Source organism: Myxine glutinosa, chromosome 3, assembly GCF_964187855.1.
Source record: "Myxine glutinosa chromosome 3, kmMyxGlut1.1, whole genome shotgun sequence".
In the NCBI taxonomy this organism is placed as follows: domain Eukaryota; kingdom Metazoa; phylum Chordata; class Myxini; order Myxiniformes; family Myxinidae; genus Myxine; species Myxine glutinosa.
The window spans coordinates 61423878-61443609 of NC_136263.1; the positions used below are offsets into that span (position 1 = coordinate 61423878).

General features: G+C 46.6%; 1 protein-coding gene across 1 annotated transcript in view; it reads right to left on the minus strand.

Annotated features, from left to right (window-relative positions):
- The window catches only part of LOC137417282 (aryl hydrocarbon receptor-like), a 73206-nt gene that overhangs the window by 44840 nt on the left and 8634 nt on the right, over positions 1–19732 (minus strand). Inside the window, exon 3 of the mRNA XM_078774080.1 lies at positions 17931–18019. Coding sequence (XP_078630206.1) covers positions 17931–18019 — 89 coding nt within the window. The remainder of the gene's footprint in view (positions 1–17930; positions 18020–19732) is intronic.

Here is a 19732-nt window from a genome sequence, read left to right on the forward strand (position 1 = left end):
TGACATCGACTGGGAGAAATTTTTGCCCACTCCTCCATGCAGAATTCTTTCAGCTGTGCGATGTTTGAGGGGTTTCTTGCATGCACAGCTCGTTTCAAATCCCCCCACAACATCTCGATGGGATTTAGATCCGGGCTTTGACTTGGCCATTCCAGAACCCTCCATTTCTTCCTTTTCAGCCATTCCTTGGTGGATTTACTGGTATGTTTGGGGTCATTGTCATGTTGCAAGGTCCACCTTCGGTTGAGCTTAAACTTTCCGACAGATGTCCTCCCATTATCCTCAAGCACCCTCTGGTACAATGAAGAAGTCATAGTGGATTCTATGATGGTGAGCTGCCCAGGCCCTGATGCAGCAAAGCTGCCCCAAACCATAATATTTCCACCACCATGCTTTACAGTTGGTATCACGTTCTTGTGGTCAAATGCTGTCTTTGGTTTTCGCCAAACATGTCTTCTGGTACTGTGGCCAAATAGGTCTACCTTTGACTCATCTGTTCAGAGCACATTGTTCCAGAAGTGCTCGTCTTTGCCTAGGTGTTCATTGGCAAACTTTAGTCTTGCCCTGATATTCTTTCTGGACAGCAAAGGTTTCCTCCTGGCACACCTCCCATGTCGATCAAATTTGTGCAGCCTCTTTCTAATGGTAGACTCATGCAGTTTGACATCAACAGCGGCAAGAGCTACCTGTAGGTCCCGTGATGACATTCTGGGGTTCTTTGAGACGTCTTTCAGCATCTTGCGGTCTGCTCTCGGGCTGAACTTGCTGGAGCGGCCTGGCCTGAACAAGTTGGCAGTTGTTTGGAATCTTCTCCACTTGTAGATGATCTTCCGGACAGTCGAATGATTGATTTCAAATTGTTTGGAGATCTTTTTAAATCCCTTCCCAGACTCGTAGGCATCTATAACCTTCTTTCTGAAGGCCTCAGAGAGCTCTTTTGCATAGGAATGGTGATGCCGCACTCTTCAACAACAAAGAGCAAACCAAACTAAATGTCTGAGGTTTAAATAAGACAGGTTCCTCCAAGATCCTCTATAACGATGTTCTAATCATTTACACCTGAGCTGGTGCACCTGTTTCTAATTTTTGGTATTTGAAGTCGTGATAAATGTAGGGGTGTACTTACTTTTTCCACATGTGAAATTTGCATTTATGTTTATTTAAATTATACAATGGACTACAAAATGTAAATGTATCATGATACTTGTTATATTATATCACCTTTATCTGTCAATATTGTTGAAATGAAGATCAAATAGCTGTATGTTGAAATATGTTGAAAAAGTCAGAACTTTATATGGGGTGTACTTACTTTTTCACGTGACTGTATATAAATATATATATTTTTTCTAACCACTGACTGACTGATATTAACGTTCAGTACCTTCCGGGTGTCATAAAAAACTGAAATTTGGCACGCCGACGGACATCGAAGCCAGTATACTGGGAAAAATCCGACAACGGTCAGAAAGCATCCGTAAATGAAACTTTACGTAAAAAAACCGTTTATGCATACCTCAATCAGAAACCTCAATCATTAATTATCTAGCATTTGAAAATTGTAATTTATATAACTGAAAACTATGAAATAAAAATCTCAATGAAAATTTACATAAAAACAGTAAACGTGTCTGTAAAATAAATCAATAAATAAAATATCTAAATTGATATCTAGCAGCAGGTTGGTGATGCTTGCCTATTATCATCTGCTCCTCGTTATTATGTATCTACGAACGAAGCAACGTTTGTTATTGCTTACACAATGTATAATATATATATATATATATATATATATATATATATATATAATATATATATATATATATATATATATTGTTACTGATCGCGGTTTAGGATGTTGTTTGCCGAGCGAAGGCTCCGCGACCGAACAGTTGTTCCCCGATTCACCCAGAACTTTGGCCGTATCGCACCGCAGCTGCCCAATCTGGAAAAGACTAAAACGACGAAATGCAAAGAGGAAAAGGAATAAGACGAGAAGACGGACAGAAGAGTAATTGGATTTATTATACACACAAGCAAAAAGAAAGCAGTCATGTTTATTTACAACACATAAGACGCAGGTGACACAGTGCAAATACTAGCTTATACAGACTTAATTAAATACCCAGGGACAAGACACACAGAACAACTCACGTACACAAGAAGGGTGGAGGAAAGGCAGGAGGTGGATGGCTGGAGGGAGAGGAAGGTCCAAGGGGGTCCTGCAGCACGATCGGCGCGTTTAGCAGCCGCCGTTCCTTCGCAGCCCTGCTCAAAACCGCCGTCCAGGCCCCAAGCGGCTGTTGGGTGTTGTTGCTGCTGTGGCCGCCGCTTGCTTTGCCAGGGCTCGTCTGACTCGTCTGGTCCAAACCCTCAACTCAACAACACTCTTGCACGTCTCCCTGTCCAACCACTCTTTCTCTCTTGGTCCAACCACTCTTTCTCTTTCTTGGTCCAACCACTCTTTCTCTCTCTTGGTCCACTCACTCCTCACCACCGACTCCTCACCACCGACTCCTCACGCTTCTTGCGCGCGCGCCTTTATAGCGCCTCCGGCCTTCAGGACACGCCCATCGGTGTGCTCACCTCGGCCCTGGTTGGTCACGCGACCCTCTGGCTCCGCCCTTGATGACGACGGGCGGGCATGCCCCTCTTCCCCGACCCGAGCACATGTTCAATGGTGGTTTTGGAGGGGAGGTAATTGGCAATCGAGGCTTGGCAATGACGAAAGGGGATGTGAAAGGAAATGGAGATTTTGGGGATGGGAATGAAAGGGGATCTATTCTCTTTCACTGGTGCAATGGAGTACTTCAATTAATGGGAGACACAGCCTTACCCTAAAACACAGAATAAGATATAACTATCGAACAGGGGTATTCTATTATTGGCTGACGTGTATGCTTGTGGACTAATTATGGGATGCCCTTTCACCTTTACACAGCTCCGGAGGCAGGGGGCGCAGAATAAACAATAATAATAATAATAAAGCACACAATCAAAAAAATACAGTCCTCATATCCGCAACACTGCACCCTCCTCCTCTTAGGCACGTCCCGGGCCTACAACTTTTATTTAGTGTGACACGTAGGTGTGGTTCCCTCTACCTTTAACCTGACCCTGAGTGCGACAGTTTTAAAACATAAATAAATGTGTCCCGCTGCTCCATTGCACCCTGCCTAACAGACTTACGCCCACAGTTAACCGAATTGCGGAATGGTCTTCAAACTACACACTGACGGTGGGAAGCATTATTTACAATGACGCTATTTTTATTTACAAAACTAACCCAGGACCTGTGATTGTTCTTTCTGGGGGGGAGACAGTCTGCTCTGCATCAATGCACCATGAAAGCACCCAAAAACGCACCAATATACACCCAAGCACCAATCGGTGCAGTCACCATTGTTCATCAATGTTCAATCAAAATAAAATCAACAACCCCTAACCCTGCAGGTGGTCTCTTGCTCTTCGGCTCCCTCTGCTGGTTATTATTATTTGTTCTTCCAGATGTTGTCATTCTTTCATTTTCTTACTGGCGGCCTATTTGCAATAAAGTGTGCCCAATGTGTCCTTTTTATTTTCTTTTATTTATGGCCCACAGGGCCGACTACGTGTGCTTCACCTGTGTGGCATCGGTGCCCTGTGGCCAAGGTCCGCCAGCAAGATTTCGGGCCCTCATGGCCGGTTCCAGCAGAGGGGCCATGCCCCAACCCATGGGGTCCATCAGTGGTGCTCGGCCACAGGCATGTGGTCCATAATGTGGTGCATCGATGCAGACAGCTGGTTCTGGGAATTTCGGGCGCACAATGGCCGACCCACGCACGCTCCCCTCGGCGCCCAATGGCGCACAGGTCATGTGGGAGACAAAAGAGACAATTGAGCGAGGGGTAAGGTCACAAGGGTACACATCAATAAGGCAATGCAAGGCGAAATGCGTACGGAGGGCGAAGTGAGAAAGCTCGTCCCTACCGTACGTCACCCCCCTGTCACCTACACTACCCTTGCCCTTACCCCATATTTACAAAATCTACCCATTTACAAATTCGTCACTACTGTCACGTCTTCCCCATATTTCTTCTATACCAAATTCGTCACAACAATCCCTCTAACCAAAATTTGCCATCACCCAATTCATCATCAATCCTCATAAGGAGGAAGAGATGGAACATCAAGCACAATGTCACACCCACGTCATGATGCGTCTCACATTCCAAAACATTTGCATTAATGAAAAAAATAATAAAACATGGCATGGTGTGGAGTTACTTCATCTCAGGTGAGTGGATGCAGATGGTGCGAGGAGACTCCAATCCTAACTATCCTCTAAATGCCCTAAACACACTTTACACTACCCGGGGTCTCTCCCTGCCAATCCATTGGCCAACTTACACTATGGGTTCTAAAAACCAATTCCCATTGACCAAACTGTGGTGCTTCTCAATTTGGGGTCTCACTCCCCCGATTCATCTCCCGGTGCCCTCGCACAATTTCTGGGCTGCGACGTGTAGCTCTCCCAGCAGGTCTACCCACCTGCACACCTCCACCACTGCAGTTGCCACCCGAGCTTACCTAGCTCCTCACCCTAACCTAACTAACTGGGGAAAGCCCCACCTGGCTCTGTCACCCCACTCGGTGCCCTCTGGCACTGGGCTACCCGGGTCCGTCCTCCGGATCCTCGGGCCCCATCCACAACAACTACTACCGGCTCCCAGAGCCCACCTGCGGCCTCACCTGGCCGACATCCTCACAGTGGTGGAGTGCCCAAACCAACTACACACACTAACAGGCTACACGCCCAGCCATTTCCACAACACTAATGCACCCATCCAATCACCATTCTTCCACCTGCACCACAGATGCCAATATCCAACCACAATTTACCTATACCCTCTACCTAACACTTACACTACCCGCCCCGGGTATCCGTGATGGGGGTCCACTCTTCCCCCATTCACACCTTCGCACCATCCACTCCACTCCACAATTTCCACCATACTCACTCCACGACCATCCATTCCAATACTCCATTTATTCCACACTATTTATTCCACACAACCATTCTCCATACCTGTTGTTGCACACCTGTGCACTCACACCTGGTGCCACCTGCACCCTCCTTTCTTCCTGGACCATTTGGTCAACACAACACGCAATCACCACTACTCCCTCATACACTGCTCCATCCACCTGTTCAGTTGCACACCTGTGCAATCACACCTGTTCAATCGCACCTGTTCAATCTCACCTGTTCAATCCTCAAACACACGGCATCATCTCAGCTAACTACTCCCCTCTGAAACTTGCGCTTCCCAGTCGTCCCTTTAAACTATTGCGCTCCCACGTCATTATAATCCACACTAATCTACCTGCGTCCCCACTACAGGTATCCTTGTCACTAACTAACCTTAACGTTACCTAATGTCATCTTCTAGGGCCCTACACACAATATCCTAACCCACCCGGGCTAGTTTTCACTGCCATAAACCCCATAACCTAGTGCTCCTTTGCCCCCCACTCGCCGTGAGGGATGGTGGATTGCCCATCCCACCACATCGGGGAGGTCCTACTATCAATTTGGCACACCAAATTTCAGCCAATCAAAAATTTTGCCAATTACTGCCAATTCTATCCACTTTTCTAAATTTCGGATCAAATCACTATCACTATCACCATCATCACAGTCCGCTATATCCTCGCCTCGGTGCGTCATGACATCATTAAACTCGGCTTCGTAAAGCCGAGCAATGAATTTGGGTGGTTTGGTCGCCTGCAGGTTGAATCCGTCCGGCTTTCGGTTCAAGGGAGGTGGTTTGGTTGGGCCGAGGTTCCACGCACCATCTCGGCGCGGCACCTTGCGGTCCCGGGCCCGATGGCTCAATCTCCCCCGGTCGGAACCCCGTCCCCACGAGGGGGCACCGTTCCGCTTCCTCCCACTCGCCCTTGAACCGGACCGGTCGCCTCGTCCGCCAAGGCCCGGACTCGACCGTGCGGGGCGGGGCCAAGCCCGAATCGGCAACGACGCTTCGAAGAGAAGCGACGCAGCTTCGATCCGCGCCGGGCCCTGCATCCAACAAAGCACGCCGCGCCCCGAGCGCTCGCATCGGCTATCTGTCGCCCTAACCGCTAACCCGGTTACCGTCGATGCTTCCCCTGCATGCTCACACGCATACGCTACCCCTTTCACCCTCACAAAACCCGGCGTTCCAACGCCGTCCGTACATTCCACCAACGCTCTCCCTGTTACACACCACACCTCTCGCGCACACTCTTGCGCACACCTCTCCTCCGTTACGTCCTCCGTAACACTCACCATGGGCGTGCACTCTGGCATCCACCCACTAACGCGCTCACACGGGCTCTCCCACACTCGCGCTACCACCAACTCAGGTGTGCTTCCTCGCACACGTTCCACCACCACCTTACTCTCCGTGTCACACTCCGTACACCCCGACGTGCATTCTCGCTCGCACTCGGTTTCACACTCGCGCTCCGATGTGCCCTCTCGCACCTGCGCCATCACCAACTCACTATTCGTGTCACACTCCGTACACCCCGACGTGCATTCTCGCTCGCACTCGGTATCACACTCGCGCTTCGTAACACGCTCACCCCTTGACACACACTTTTTTTTCACACGCGTGCCATTTCCACTCACACGGGACCCTTCACCAACGCCCGGATGCTTCCTCGATCCCAAGCGCGCGACAATTCTTTTGTCGCTAAACATCCTCCTGCAAAATCTACCCGCACAATATACAGCCCGACTCACCTGGGGGATCCTTTTCTCCACGCGCACCTGCCAACTTCCATTCAGGTTAAGCACAGCATCGTGATTTGAGCAGGGACTTTGTACATATTCCATCTTTTCCTGCAATTCCCGGGCTACCTCCGTCATCTCTTCAATTTTAATTCCCAGCACTGCTTTTTCTTTATTCTCCTCGATGACCGCTGGCTTTAATAAAACACCCTCCTCTACCTCAGCGGTCGCCGGCTTTTCCAAACCTCGGGTCGCGATTTCTACCCCTGTCATTGTACCCGTGCTTTTCTCAACTTCGTTCAACCGTCGCTTCTCGACCCGCGTTACTTCCTCGTGCACCCCTGGGACCCTTTCGCCCAACTTGTGGTCAATGTCTTCCTGTATTCTTTTTGCCGTGGCGTTCATTTGCTCCTGAAATCCAACCGGGTTGTACCTTGCTTCGTGCCTCACTTTTCCCATGTCTATCCCCTGGGTAGCCATCATTGCATCAAATCCCTTACTGTCACCCATCAGAGAGGCACCGAAATGCATCATCAAAACGCCCCAGTCCATTGGCACTGCGGGTCCGGCTACCGCGCGCTCGTGCGAGGCGCCTTTTTGCGCGCCTGAAACCTCGTGCGCGAGAGCGCCATTTTGTGCACCTGATACCCCCTCAACCACACCTTCTTTACTCTCCTCCACCCTTTCCTCCACATACATTTCCCCGAGGTCCTGGGTCGATTCTACCCCGTCTATCTCTCCCACCGGCATCCCGTCGCCTTGACCAGCCATGGCGCGATTTCAAAATTCGGGTTTTGTAAAACAAAAGCAATTTCGGTACTTTGTAATTTTGAGCGCGTTAAGCGCGCTTCGGGTCCAATCCCACTTCCCGACACCAATTGTTACTGATCGCGGTTTAGGATGTTGTTTGCCGAGCGAAGGCTCCGCGACCGAACAGTTGTTCCCCGACTCACCCGATTCACCCAGAACTTTGGCCGTATCGCACCGCAGCTGCCCAATCTGGAAAAGACTAAAACGACGAAATGCAAAGAGGAAAAGGAATAAGACGAGAAGACGGACAGAAGAGTAATTGGATTTATTATACACACAAGCAAAAAGAAAGCAGTCACGTTTATTTACAACACATAAGACGCAGGTGACACAGTGCAAATACTAGCTTATACAGACTTAATTAAATACCCAGGGACAAGACACACAGAACAACTCACGTACACAAGAAGGGTGGAGGAAAGGCAGGAGGTGGATGGCTGGAGGGAGAGGAAGGTCCAAGGGGGTCCTGCAGCACGATCGGCGCGTTTAGCAGCCGCCGTTCCTTCGCAGCCCTGCTCAAAACCGCCGTCCAGGCCCCAAGCGGCTGTTGGGTGTTGTTGCTGCTGTGGCCGCCGCTTGCTTTGCCAGGGCTCGTCTGACTCGTCTGGTCCAAACCCTCAACTCAACAACACTCTTGCACGTCTCCCTGTCCAACCACTCTTTCTCTCTTGGTCCAACCACTCTTTCTCTTTCTTGGTCCAACCACTCTTTCTCTCTCTTGGTCCACTCACTCCTCACCACCGACTCCTCACCACCGACTCCTCACGCTTCTTGCGCGCGCGCCTTTATAGCGCCTCCGGCGATCAAGCCGCCGGCCTTCAGGACACGCCCATCGGTGTGCTCACCTCGGCCCTGGTTGGTCACGCGACCCTCTGGCTCCGCCCTTGATGACGACGGGCGGGCACGCCCCTCTTCCCCGACCGGAGCACATGTTCAATGGTGGTTTTGGAGGGGAGGTAATTGGCAATCGAGGCTTGGCAATGACGAAAGGGGATGTGAAAGGAAATGGAGATTTTGGGGATGGGAATGAAAGGGGATCTATTCTCTTTCACTGGTGCAATGGAGTACTTCAATTAATGGGAGACACAGCCTTACCCTAAAACACAGAATAAGATATAACTATCGAACAGGGGTATTCTATTATTGGCTGACGTGTATGCTTGTGGACTAATTATGGGATGCCCTTTCACCTTTACACAGCTCCGGAGGCAGGGGGCGCAGAATAAACAATAATAATAATAATAAAGCACACAATCAAAAAAATACAGTCCTCATATCCGCAACAATATATATATATATATATATATATATATATATATATATATATATATATATATATATATATACAATGCATTCAGAAAGTATTCAGACGCCTTCACTTTTTTCACATTTTGTTATGTTGCAGCCTTATGCTGAAATCGTTTAAATTCATTTTTTCCCTCATCAATCTACACTCAATACCCCATAATGCCAAAGAGAAAACAGGATTTTAGAAAGTTTTGCAATTTTATTAAAAAGAAAAAACTGAAATATCACAATTACATAAGTATTCATACCCTTTGCTATGACACTTGAAATTTAGCTCAAGTGCCTCCCATTTCTCTTGATCATCTTTGAGATGTTTCTACACCTTGATTGGAGTCCACCTGTGGTAAATTCAATTGATTGGACATGATTTGGAAAGGCACACACCTGTCGATATAAGGTCTCACAGCTGACAATACATATCAGAGCAAAAACCAAGCCATGAGGTCGAAGGAACTGCCTGCAGAGCTCAGAGACAGGATTGTGTCGAGGCACAGATCGGGGGAGCCTACAAAAAAAATTCTGCTGCATTGAAGGTTCCCAAGAGCACAGTGGCCTCCATAATTCTGTATATACAAGCGAGGTACCCGTGCTACGCACGGGTGGGAGGCCATGAGCAAACAAGCAATGCAGAAATGATGAATCCTAAATCATGAAACCAAAAATTGCACATTCCTGTGCCACCTGTAGTTGAACATCAAGCATGGACAGCAGGTTCGTGAAGGACTTCCACAAAAAAACGTACCCGTTTGAATGGTTCTACACCCAGTCAATGGCGAATCTGCATGTGGTGATCCGCAAATGTCACGCTTGGAAAGTAGAACCCTCACGTCATTTCGTCATTCACTTGAACTCAATATCTCTATTTTCATTCCAAACTGCATAACTCCAATCACAGATTAAATAGCATTAAGATAAAAAAAGAAACTTTTACCAACATCTGTGACATAAACAATTATTTAAATCCGGAAGTGAAGTAGTTCCGTACGGTTGGGTGAATAAAATTACGAATTCAAAATCGTAATTGTATTCAGTCAATTCCAAACGTCATTCCAGTGATTAAATTGATACTTTAACAACATACTGTTTTAAATGACCGTTTTTTGGGATATTATAAAACCCACTCATTATCGTCTTGTGTTCACTTCCGGATTCGCGGCAGGTTCATCAAGTTAATTTTAAAATCATAATTTTATTGAGGAATTTTTAAACCTCCTACCTACCTTATAACATCCGATGGGACCCCAAAACGTTCTACAGGAGGTTTGGCAGGGCTAGCCCCAAAACTGAGGGAGTAGTTTGGGGATGGACAGACACACACACAGACAGACATTCCTGTTTTATAATATACTAGCTGAATGCACCCGGCGTTGCCCGGGTTCTTTTTGAATGAATTTAATCTTCTGTACATTGGTCTGACGCGAGCCCAGTATCAGTTAGTGCTCAACGATTCCTTGTTCTTTCTTGTGTCGGGCCCCGGGAGAGAGAATTTTGAAAGCATGTGTTGCAATCAGTGAGATATTCCTATTAAGTGCATAAGTTGTACTTCAAGAGAATTTTGAAAGAAGAAGAAGATTTATTGCGAAATGGGCCCAGGCCGGCCGAGGCGGCCTCGACCGGCCTCACCACCTAGCCTATAACCTTCCCGGGGCCCTTCCCGACATTTTTTGTTTCAGAGATTTCCTCCCTTATCTTTCACCGTTCAGGAGAGTAGTTAGTCCATCCATTTATTTGTTTTTTAGAAATATACTTTACTGAAATTACTAGTCATATTGATGTTCTTAATTAAACTGTTTGAGTTCACATACTGCAATATGCTCCACCTTCAGTAGTTGCCTCTTGTGTGTGTGTGTGTGTGTGTGTGTGTGTGTGTGTGTGTGTGTGTGTGTGTGTGTGTGTGTGTGTGTGTGTGTGTGTGTGTGTGTGTGTGTGTGTGTGTGTGTAGGTCGTAGGTTTGCCGGTTTGCTGCAGACAAACAAACAAACAAACAAAAACTTTCTTTTATCTATCTATAATTCCAGTAATCTCTGTGTGTGTGTGTGTGTGTATGTCTGTCTGTGTGTTTGTTTGTCTGTGACCGCTGTTTCTCGACAACCACGGGTCCGATATACTTGAAACTTGCCAGGTATATTGCTGGGGACCCGAGGATGTGCCTTTTCAAGGTTTCATATTAATCGGACAATTACTTACCGAGCGATGTCCAAAAAACGATTCAACCAATCAGAGAGCAGCGAACTAGCGCGTGTGCCGAACGTGGCGGACACACTCTGCCTCGGATGGCACATTTGAGAGCGTATTCATTTATTTCACGTTTGCAAACTATGTTGGCGCTATGTTGGCGTTAAACGATGTTTTAAAACTAATAAAAACGAATTTGCGATTCATTCGCTTTCCTGCGCGTTTGTGTACGCGATGGCGATTTCTTTACCAAACTCCGGAAGCCGTTCGCTTTGGACCGAACCATTTCATGTAAATAGAGGGGGGGGTTCTGTGGTCGTTGCGAATGGACCAAACCATTCATGTAAATAGAGGGGGGGGATTGTCACTGTACTCGCAAGCCGTTCGCCGTTCGCTTTGGCGTTGCGAATGGACCAAACCATTTCATGTAAATAGAGGGGGGGGATATAATTTTAGATAGATATATAGTACGGGCATATATATAGTACGGGCATGCCCTAGTATATATAATAATGTATATATATATATGTATATATATATATATATATATATATATATATATATATATATATATATATATATATATATATATATATATATATATATATATACTGTATGTATATATATATATATATATATATATATATATATATATATATATATATATATATATATAAAAATATATATACAGTATATATATATGTATATATATATATATATATATATATATATATATATATATATATATATATATATATATATATATATATATAGTTGCGGTTTTTGAGAAACTACACTTATAAATATGACATTATTAAAAGGTTAAAGGTTGCACCCCATAGTTAGGCCACAAGCAACACATAGGTCATCATAGGACTTCAGTTATTTCATTAGTATGTGTTTAGGTAAGGCCATGTTTCCAATAGTTGAATCTGCGTTGTGTCAATCAAATAAGAAGTAGGCCCAATCCATTCATTTTGCAAGCCTCCCTCTCCAAGCGACGCCATTAGGCGCGCCCTCCTGTCTGTGCCCCACGGCCCTCCCAATTGTTACGCGCCTTGCCAGCAGCGTTCGCAGCCTCGCTGGGCTTCCACCCAAACGCCGCCATAAGCCACGAGGTGAGGCCCGGAAAGAGGGGGTGGAACGCCAGGAAGAAGGTGTGGCCACGTCAACCCACCATCAGGGCGTGGCCGGTAAGCGATGCCCAGCCAACCAGGGCTGAGGTAGGATCGCCTGATAGGCGTGGCTTTTGGGCTCGCGGAGCGATTGCTGGTCCACTTATCAAAGCGAACGCAAAGCCCTTTCGGAGGATTTATATGGCAGTGCTCGTGAAAGAGGACTAATGTGCTTGATTGGTTGTGACAGGACTTACGAGGACTTATGGGAGAGAGCGCATTGAGAAGAACTTACCAGAGGACTCTTGTTGGAAGCGCGCTTGGTAAAAACTCGTGGTTATATGCGCTTTGCGAAAGGACTTGCTCGCTGGCGCTGATTTTTTTTTTTTTTTTTTTTTTTTTTTTTTGTATACAAGATCGAGGCTCGTGAAAGAGCGAACATTAATCACACAGAAAGACAAACAGACACATAAAACAAATAACATCGGGAGCGGTAGACAAGATGGGGAGAGAGGGGGAAGGACACAAACACAACATTTGAGAGCAGGGACCGAGAGACATGGAGACATCGAGAGATCTGTGGGAGGGAGAGGGCTTTGGGGGGGAGGCATGTGAAGGGGGGGAGGCATGTGAAGGGGGGGGGGGTGGGAGAGGTATAAACATATGGACACTGCCAGGATTTCCAGGAAAGAAGTTGGAATTTCAAACAAGGTGGATCTGGGGTGAATTAGTGGGGGTAGAAAAGATCAAGGTTATGGATGGGGGAAGATAAGAGATGGTGGTGAACAGCTGTTTTAAAGACCTGGAGGGAGGAGAGGGATTGAAGGGAGTGTGGGAGTTTGTTCCACAGGCGGGAGAAAAGAGGAATGAAAGAGTGAAGGTGAGCAGAGAGCCGAGATTTCGGCAGTTTAACCATCAGAGGGTTGCTGGCAGATCTTGTGCGACCTGTAGGAATATTTGGGGGACAGAGCACAGAGAGAGCTGGGGGAGCAAGGCCGGAGAGGAGTCGGTAGAAGACAGAAAGGCCACCTACCTGCCTGCGGTGAGTGAGTGAAAGGCCCTCAGAGATAGCTTCATCGCGGGAGATTCCAATGATTTTGAAAGCTTTGGATTCAACAGCGTGAAGCCGAGCCAGGTGTGAGGCACAGGAGCACAGGAGATTTGAGAAGGCTTATTGGGAGAGCGCACATTTCACCGGACTGCAAGGAAGCACGCTGATAACCGAACTGTCCAGGACTACTGTGATTAAAGAGAGCTCGCTGGCGTTGGGAGTTAAAGGCAGGACTTTGGAGAGGGGGCGTTTGGCACGAATGTGCACGTATTACATACGCCGCTAGGACACCAGCCTTCCCCCCATTATATAATTGTCCGTTCGCGTTCCACTACATGCGAAGCTGCCTGCCGGGTTTCGTCCGTTGGACCGGAGTCTGGATCGGAGCCTGGACCGGAGCCGGGCTGGAGCCTGGACGCGTTGGTGACCATCAACCATCTACAATCCCCGTGTGAGTGTGTATGTGAGACGGGCCCGTTTGTCCTGGGTATTAAGAATAAGACTGTTTAAGGCTGCCCTGTGTGCTTCTTCTTCCTCTTCCTATCCTGTACATTTCTTTCGTTTCCTCTTCTTCTTTCTTTGTACATAATTAATAAACCAATCTGTTCTTCCTATTTTCTGGGTTTCCTCTTATTCGATCGCATCCGTCTTTTCTCCATTGGGTAAACATGGCACGATTGGAACCGCTATAATCGGGTCTAGTCATTTGTTAACAGCTCGGATCGCGGATTGCCTTCCGCTCGGCATTTTCCATCATATCCGTGGTTCGAGCAGGAGTTATTCCCTCGTTTCCGGTCGGCGTTAGTAATTAGGTAGTAGTGAACCCCTAGGCCTAACAAATCCTACCTAACGCCACGCCGGGAAGGACGTTATAACTTTCAGGACTCAGGTCGGCCAGATAAAAGGATAAGGGGATTAACCCCCCCCCCCACCCCCCCCTTGATAAGGGGAGAGCCGACGTCCGAGATCCGCAACAATATATATATATATATATATATATATATATGTATATATATTGTATATATATATGTATATATATATATATAGTCATGTTCCTGGGGTGAACACCCCTGGGGACGATAGCCGAGCAAGCTTTACACTCCGAGGTGTTTAATTCAACGATTGCAGAGTTAATATGTGCGGGGGAATGAGGCAGCGAAGGGTAGTGAAGTTCTTACCTTCATGGACCCCACTGGACGTCTTTGAACCTGGATAATCAACTCAAACCTGACACGGAATTATAATGCAAAAATACCAGCTTTATTGAAAAAAATGCCGGTAATAAAAGAATGCACAGTAAAACTAATATCCTAAATGGAGCACCGCCATACAGACTCGTATGCAACACAAGGGGATGATAAAAGAACGAAAGTAAAAAATGAAGTGTACTCGGCTTCGAGCGGCTCTTGAACCCCGTCGGGAATCGTCACAGCCCCCGCGTCCTTGCGCGGGAAAACACGCTTTCGTGCACAGTTCGTGCACGGGAAAACAGGCCTTAGCACACCGTTCGTTCACTCCAGCCGCACTCGTCCTCGCCGCCTGCTTCAAACAGCACCGACGTATCTCCGGTTCATTTGGTATGGCCCTCAGCTGTCACAAAGCTATGGGCCAAGCAAGTCCACGAGCCGCGACCGCACCTCCTCACGGTCGTCGAAACCCAAAGCCAGGGATATAAAATGCCGACTCCAATGTCCCTGGCGCAAGGGGAGTAAATGTCCATGTCTGCTCGCCACCAAAACCAAGAGGACCCAAGAGTGGTAATGAATCCAACTGTTCTTTTTCATTGTCCCTCGCTCAAGAAGATATAAACTGCGCCTGCTCGTAATGACTGTACCCACACAAGAGCCAAAATGTCCACGTCTGCCAAAGCCAGGACCCAAGAGAGGACAAAATGTCAGGACTCAAGTCTTTTGTTCTCAAAGCTCTTACGTCACCCGACGATCCCCGCACGTGCCCAATCAACAGCCGCCACCACATCACTCTATCGCCATCCTGACCAATTGTTCCTTGGGGTGTGGCCTCATCGCCACTTGCCGGCCTTCGTTATGGCTCGGCTGGCAGAACCCGCAGTAGTTTTCAATGCCCATCTTCCGGTTGTTTTATTTAATGTTATTAATTATGGTGTCCATTGCTTGGCTTGGCTATGGTGTGTAGTGCGGTGTCATAAGGAACACAGGAAAAGATTACAGAGGCAATTACATACAGGGGATCAATTACCCTCAATCCCTAACTAATTAACATAACCCTACTCCTCGTCATGGGGACAAAGATACACTCTTACACGACATCCGGTCGAAATGGATCCCTACTTATGGTACATGGGGGTTCTTCTTCTTCATGACAGTCAGAGCACACTACCTATATAATTCTACCTGGACTAAGGTATTGCATTGCCTACCCCCCACAAACGTGCCAATATATACAGTATATACACTGTATAGTGTATGCAATACTGTATATCTTTCTAACCACTCACTGACATAAATGTTTAATACTTTTAATGCGGGGTACAATTTGAAATTTGGAATAGGCCTACTGATGCAATGAAAAATAAAAAGCCAAAATTCCAGAAAACAAAATCACCAGACTGTCCATAAATGAAAATATATGTAAACAAAAGTCGGCCGGTGCAGCCTCACTGCTGCAATGGAGAAAAGGGTGGAGCTTGGATTGCACATACATAAAGAGCTCATACTGCTCACTCATTCTTCATTGAATCGATTTATTTATCTGCTCGCAGGATCCAACCACAATCCACCAGTATTGTACTGTAGTACTGCACTACTAACTATGGAGCGCATACCTCCGCCAGGCTGAACAGTTTACATTTTCTATCCCACTGCTGGATCTGGATTCAGACCTGTACCAAAAATCGAATCGGCTTGTTCTTGTCACTTACCCAACTCATCCACAAAGTTTTGTCATAATCCGTCCACAACCTTTATCAGATATCGTGCTATATATAGCTTTTGGCCCCATCTCTCATTGGTGAAGAATCACTTTAAAAATATTCGCATCTGGATCCAGATCTTCACCAAAATCTAATCATTTCGTCCTTGTCACATACCCAACATGTACCCCAAATTTTGTCTGAATCCGTCCACAGCTCTTTGAGATATTCTGTTCACAGACAGATAAAGAGACAGACAGAGGTGAAATGTTCAAAGAAAAGAAACTCCTTGGAAGTAACTGGAACATGAAGACCCTAACATTACTGTATACATTGGATTTGATTTGTGTTTTTATCTGAAAGCCTGTACCGATGAAGCACAATACATACCTTTCCTGTGATTATGACGACATTATCTATCTATAATTCCAGTAATCTCTGTGTGTGTGTGTGTGTGTATGTCTGTCTGTGTGTTTGTTTGTCTGTGACCGCTGTTTCTCGACAACCACGGGTCCGATATACTTGAAACTTGCCAGGTATATTGCTGGGGACCCGAGGATGTGCCTTTTCAAGGTTTCATATTAATCGGACAATTACTTACCGAGATATGTCCAAAAAACGCTTCAACCAATCAGAGAGCAGCGAACTAGCGCGTGTGCCGAACGTGGCGGACACACTCTGCCTCGGATGGCACATTTGAGAGCGTATTCATTTATTTCACGTTTGCAAACTATGTTGGCGCTATGTTGGCGTTAAACGATGTTTTAAAACTAATAAAAACGAATTTGCGATTCATTCGCTTTCCTGCGCGTTTGTGTACGCGATGGCGATTTCTTTACCAAACTCCGGAAGCCGTTCGCTTTGGACCGAACCATTTCATGTAAATAGAGGGGGGGGTTCTGTGGTCGTTGCGAATGGACCAAACCATTCATGTAAATAGAGGGGGGGGATTGTCACTGTACTCGCAAGCCGTTCGCCGTTCGCTTTGGCGTTGCGAATGGACCAAACCATTTCATGTAAATAGAGGGGGGGGATATAATTTTAGATAGATATATAGTACGGGCATATATATAGTACGGGCATGCCCTAGTCTATCTATAATTCCAGTAATCTCTGTGTGTGTGTGTGTGTGTATGTCTGTCTGTGTGTTTGTTTGTCTGTGACCGCTGTTTCTCGACAACCACGGGTCCGATATACTTGAAACTTGCCAGGTATATTGCTGGGGACCCGAGGATGTGCCTTTTCAAGGTTTCATATTAATCGGACAATTACTTACCGAGCGATGTCCAAAAAACGATTCAACCAATCAGAGAGCAGCGAACTAGCGCGTGTGCCGAACGTGGCGGACACACTCTGCCTCGGATGGCACATTTGAGAGCGTATTCATTTATTTCACGTTTGCAAACTATGTTGGCGCTATGTTGGCGTTAAACGATGTTTTAAAACTAATAAAAACGAATTTGCGATTCATTCGCTTTCCTGCGCGTTTGTGTACGCGATGGCGATTTCTTTACCAAACTCCGGAAGCCGTTCGCTTTGGACCGAACCATTTCATGTAAATAGAGGGGGGGGTTCTGTGGTCGTTGCGAATGGACCAAACCATTCATGTAAATAGAGGGGGGGGATTGTCACTGTACTCGCAAGCCGTTCGCCGTTCGCTTTGGCGTTGCGAATGGACCAAACCATTTCATGTAAATAGAGGGGGGGGATATAATTTTAGATAGATATATAGTACGGGCATATATATAGTACGGGCATGCCCTAGTAATTACAACAGTGATAACTCTTACAGTAACCATTTGACTTGTTAAAGGATCCTCTCACATGTAGCATGAGGTCTCCTTCAGGTACCGCTGTCCTGCCAGTTACGGAGGAGTGTTCCGTCTGTGGCAAACTCAGCTGGTCTGGGCGCACTGTCACACATGGGATGGGGAGGCAGGAGCATGTCAGGCATGAACATATGCAGGTAGACAGAGTACGTACATGTGAACATGCACAGGTATGCCTATATGGACTAGTGAACACATACAAGTTCGCATGTATAGATTCATGAATACATACAGGTATGCACACATGGAAACATGAACAAGCATAGGTACACACATACAGGCATGGTGAACATATACCAGTATGAGTTTATGGGATATTGAACAGCTGGACCGGTACGCACGCACAGACACGTGAACATGTATGGATATGCAGGGCACAGATACTCAAGCATCCACAGGTACACACACACATGGAAATATGAACAGGTAATTACACAGTGATGTGAATATGTACAGGTACGCACGTATGCGCACACAAACATTCAAAGGTATGCACAATTTGACACATGTTACATGTACCGGTATGCATGCATTGAAACATAAACACGTACAGATCCATTAAAACACACAGACATATGTAAACACTCAAATGTACAAATTCATAGGGAAACATAAACAAGTGCACATTCAGGTACGCGTGAATATGTACATGGACCCATGGTATCACATACGGATACACCTCGTGTGCACTGCAGATGATAGAAGTGGTGTACACACAAATGTTTGTTTGTACTGCTGGCTCTAAAATGTAAAATGAAGGTAATTTATAAAAAGGCAATAAAATAAAGCAGGGAAACAGGAATTAAGAAAATTAAAATTATAAAGGTTGAAAAGAATGTGTTGCTCGATTAGCTAGCCTACTACAGGTATAAAATATTGTTACGTTTGTGGGGGTAGGTGAAGAAATACCGTAGTGAAGTCAGGAATGTATAGTTTAGCAGGGACCGTATGACGCCTAGAAAGCCCATTTCGATATACATAAGCAGGGTAAACGTGCAGGTTAAGAGTGTTTGCATGTCGCCATAAAGGGCGTGGCTTTTGTGTTAACTAGTTCGAGGGTGTAAGATTAATAAATCCCAGTCTGTAATTGGCCCCCTGTGATTTTTCCCTTTGTTCGTATAAAATCAACTCGGCCAGCCATGCAATCGGCACATTGCCACAAACACACTGACAAGCCCGACAGAAACCCAGAACATTTGCCGATCGGCAAGGGAACCCCGCCCTCAAACATTCTCAATGGGCGTCAAGAAAGGCCATAAAGCCCCGCCCCAAAGGGAATGATTGGTCATGACAATGGGCTGAAGTGGTGGGGCGTGGGGATTGGTTCGAGTGTGATGTCAGCGAGAAGAGGGGAGGGTGCATTTCCCCCTCTCTCGCTCTCTTCTGGTCCTGGCTTTGTGGTGAGCGGACGCATTTGTCTCCGGTGCTCTGGTGTGGCTGGAGTTTGTGCGCTTTCGGAGGGGAACTTTGTGGAGCCTTCGCAGTGTTGAAGAAGGGGGGGATTGGAGCTGGGGACGATGTTGTTCTGGCTGGCCCAGGATTGAGCGGGGGACGTTTTGGCTGCCTGCTGCATGGGTCAGCGTGCTGGCGCGATTGACCGGCGCCATGGTTGGGTGCTTCGATGCTCGGTCCTCTCGTCGACCGACCCCACCAACATGCTCGTTGAGACCAGAGCTGAGTGCTTAATCAACAAACATTTACTTCCTTTTATCTCATTCCCCTGTCTGTATCTGAGTCGGAGTGGAGATGTCTCAAGGAGGACTATAGTTTTTACGTCGCATTTATTTTACCTGGGTT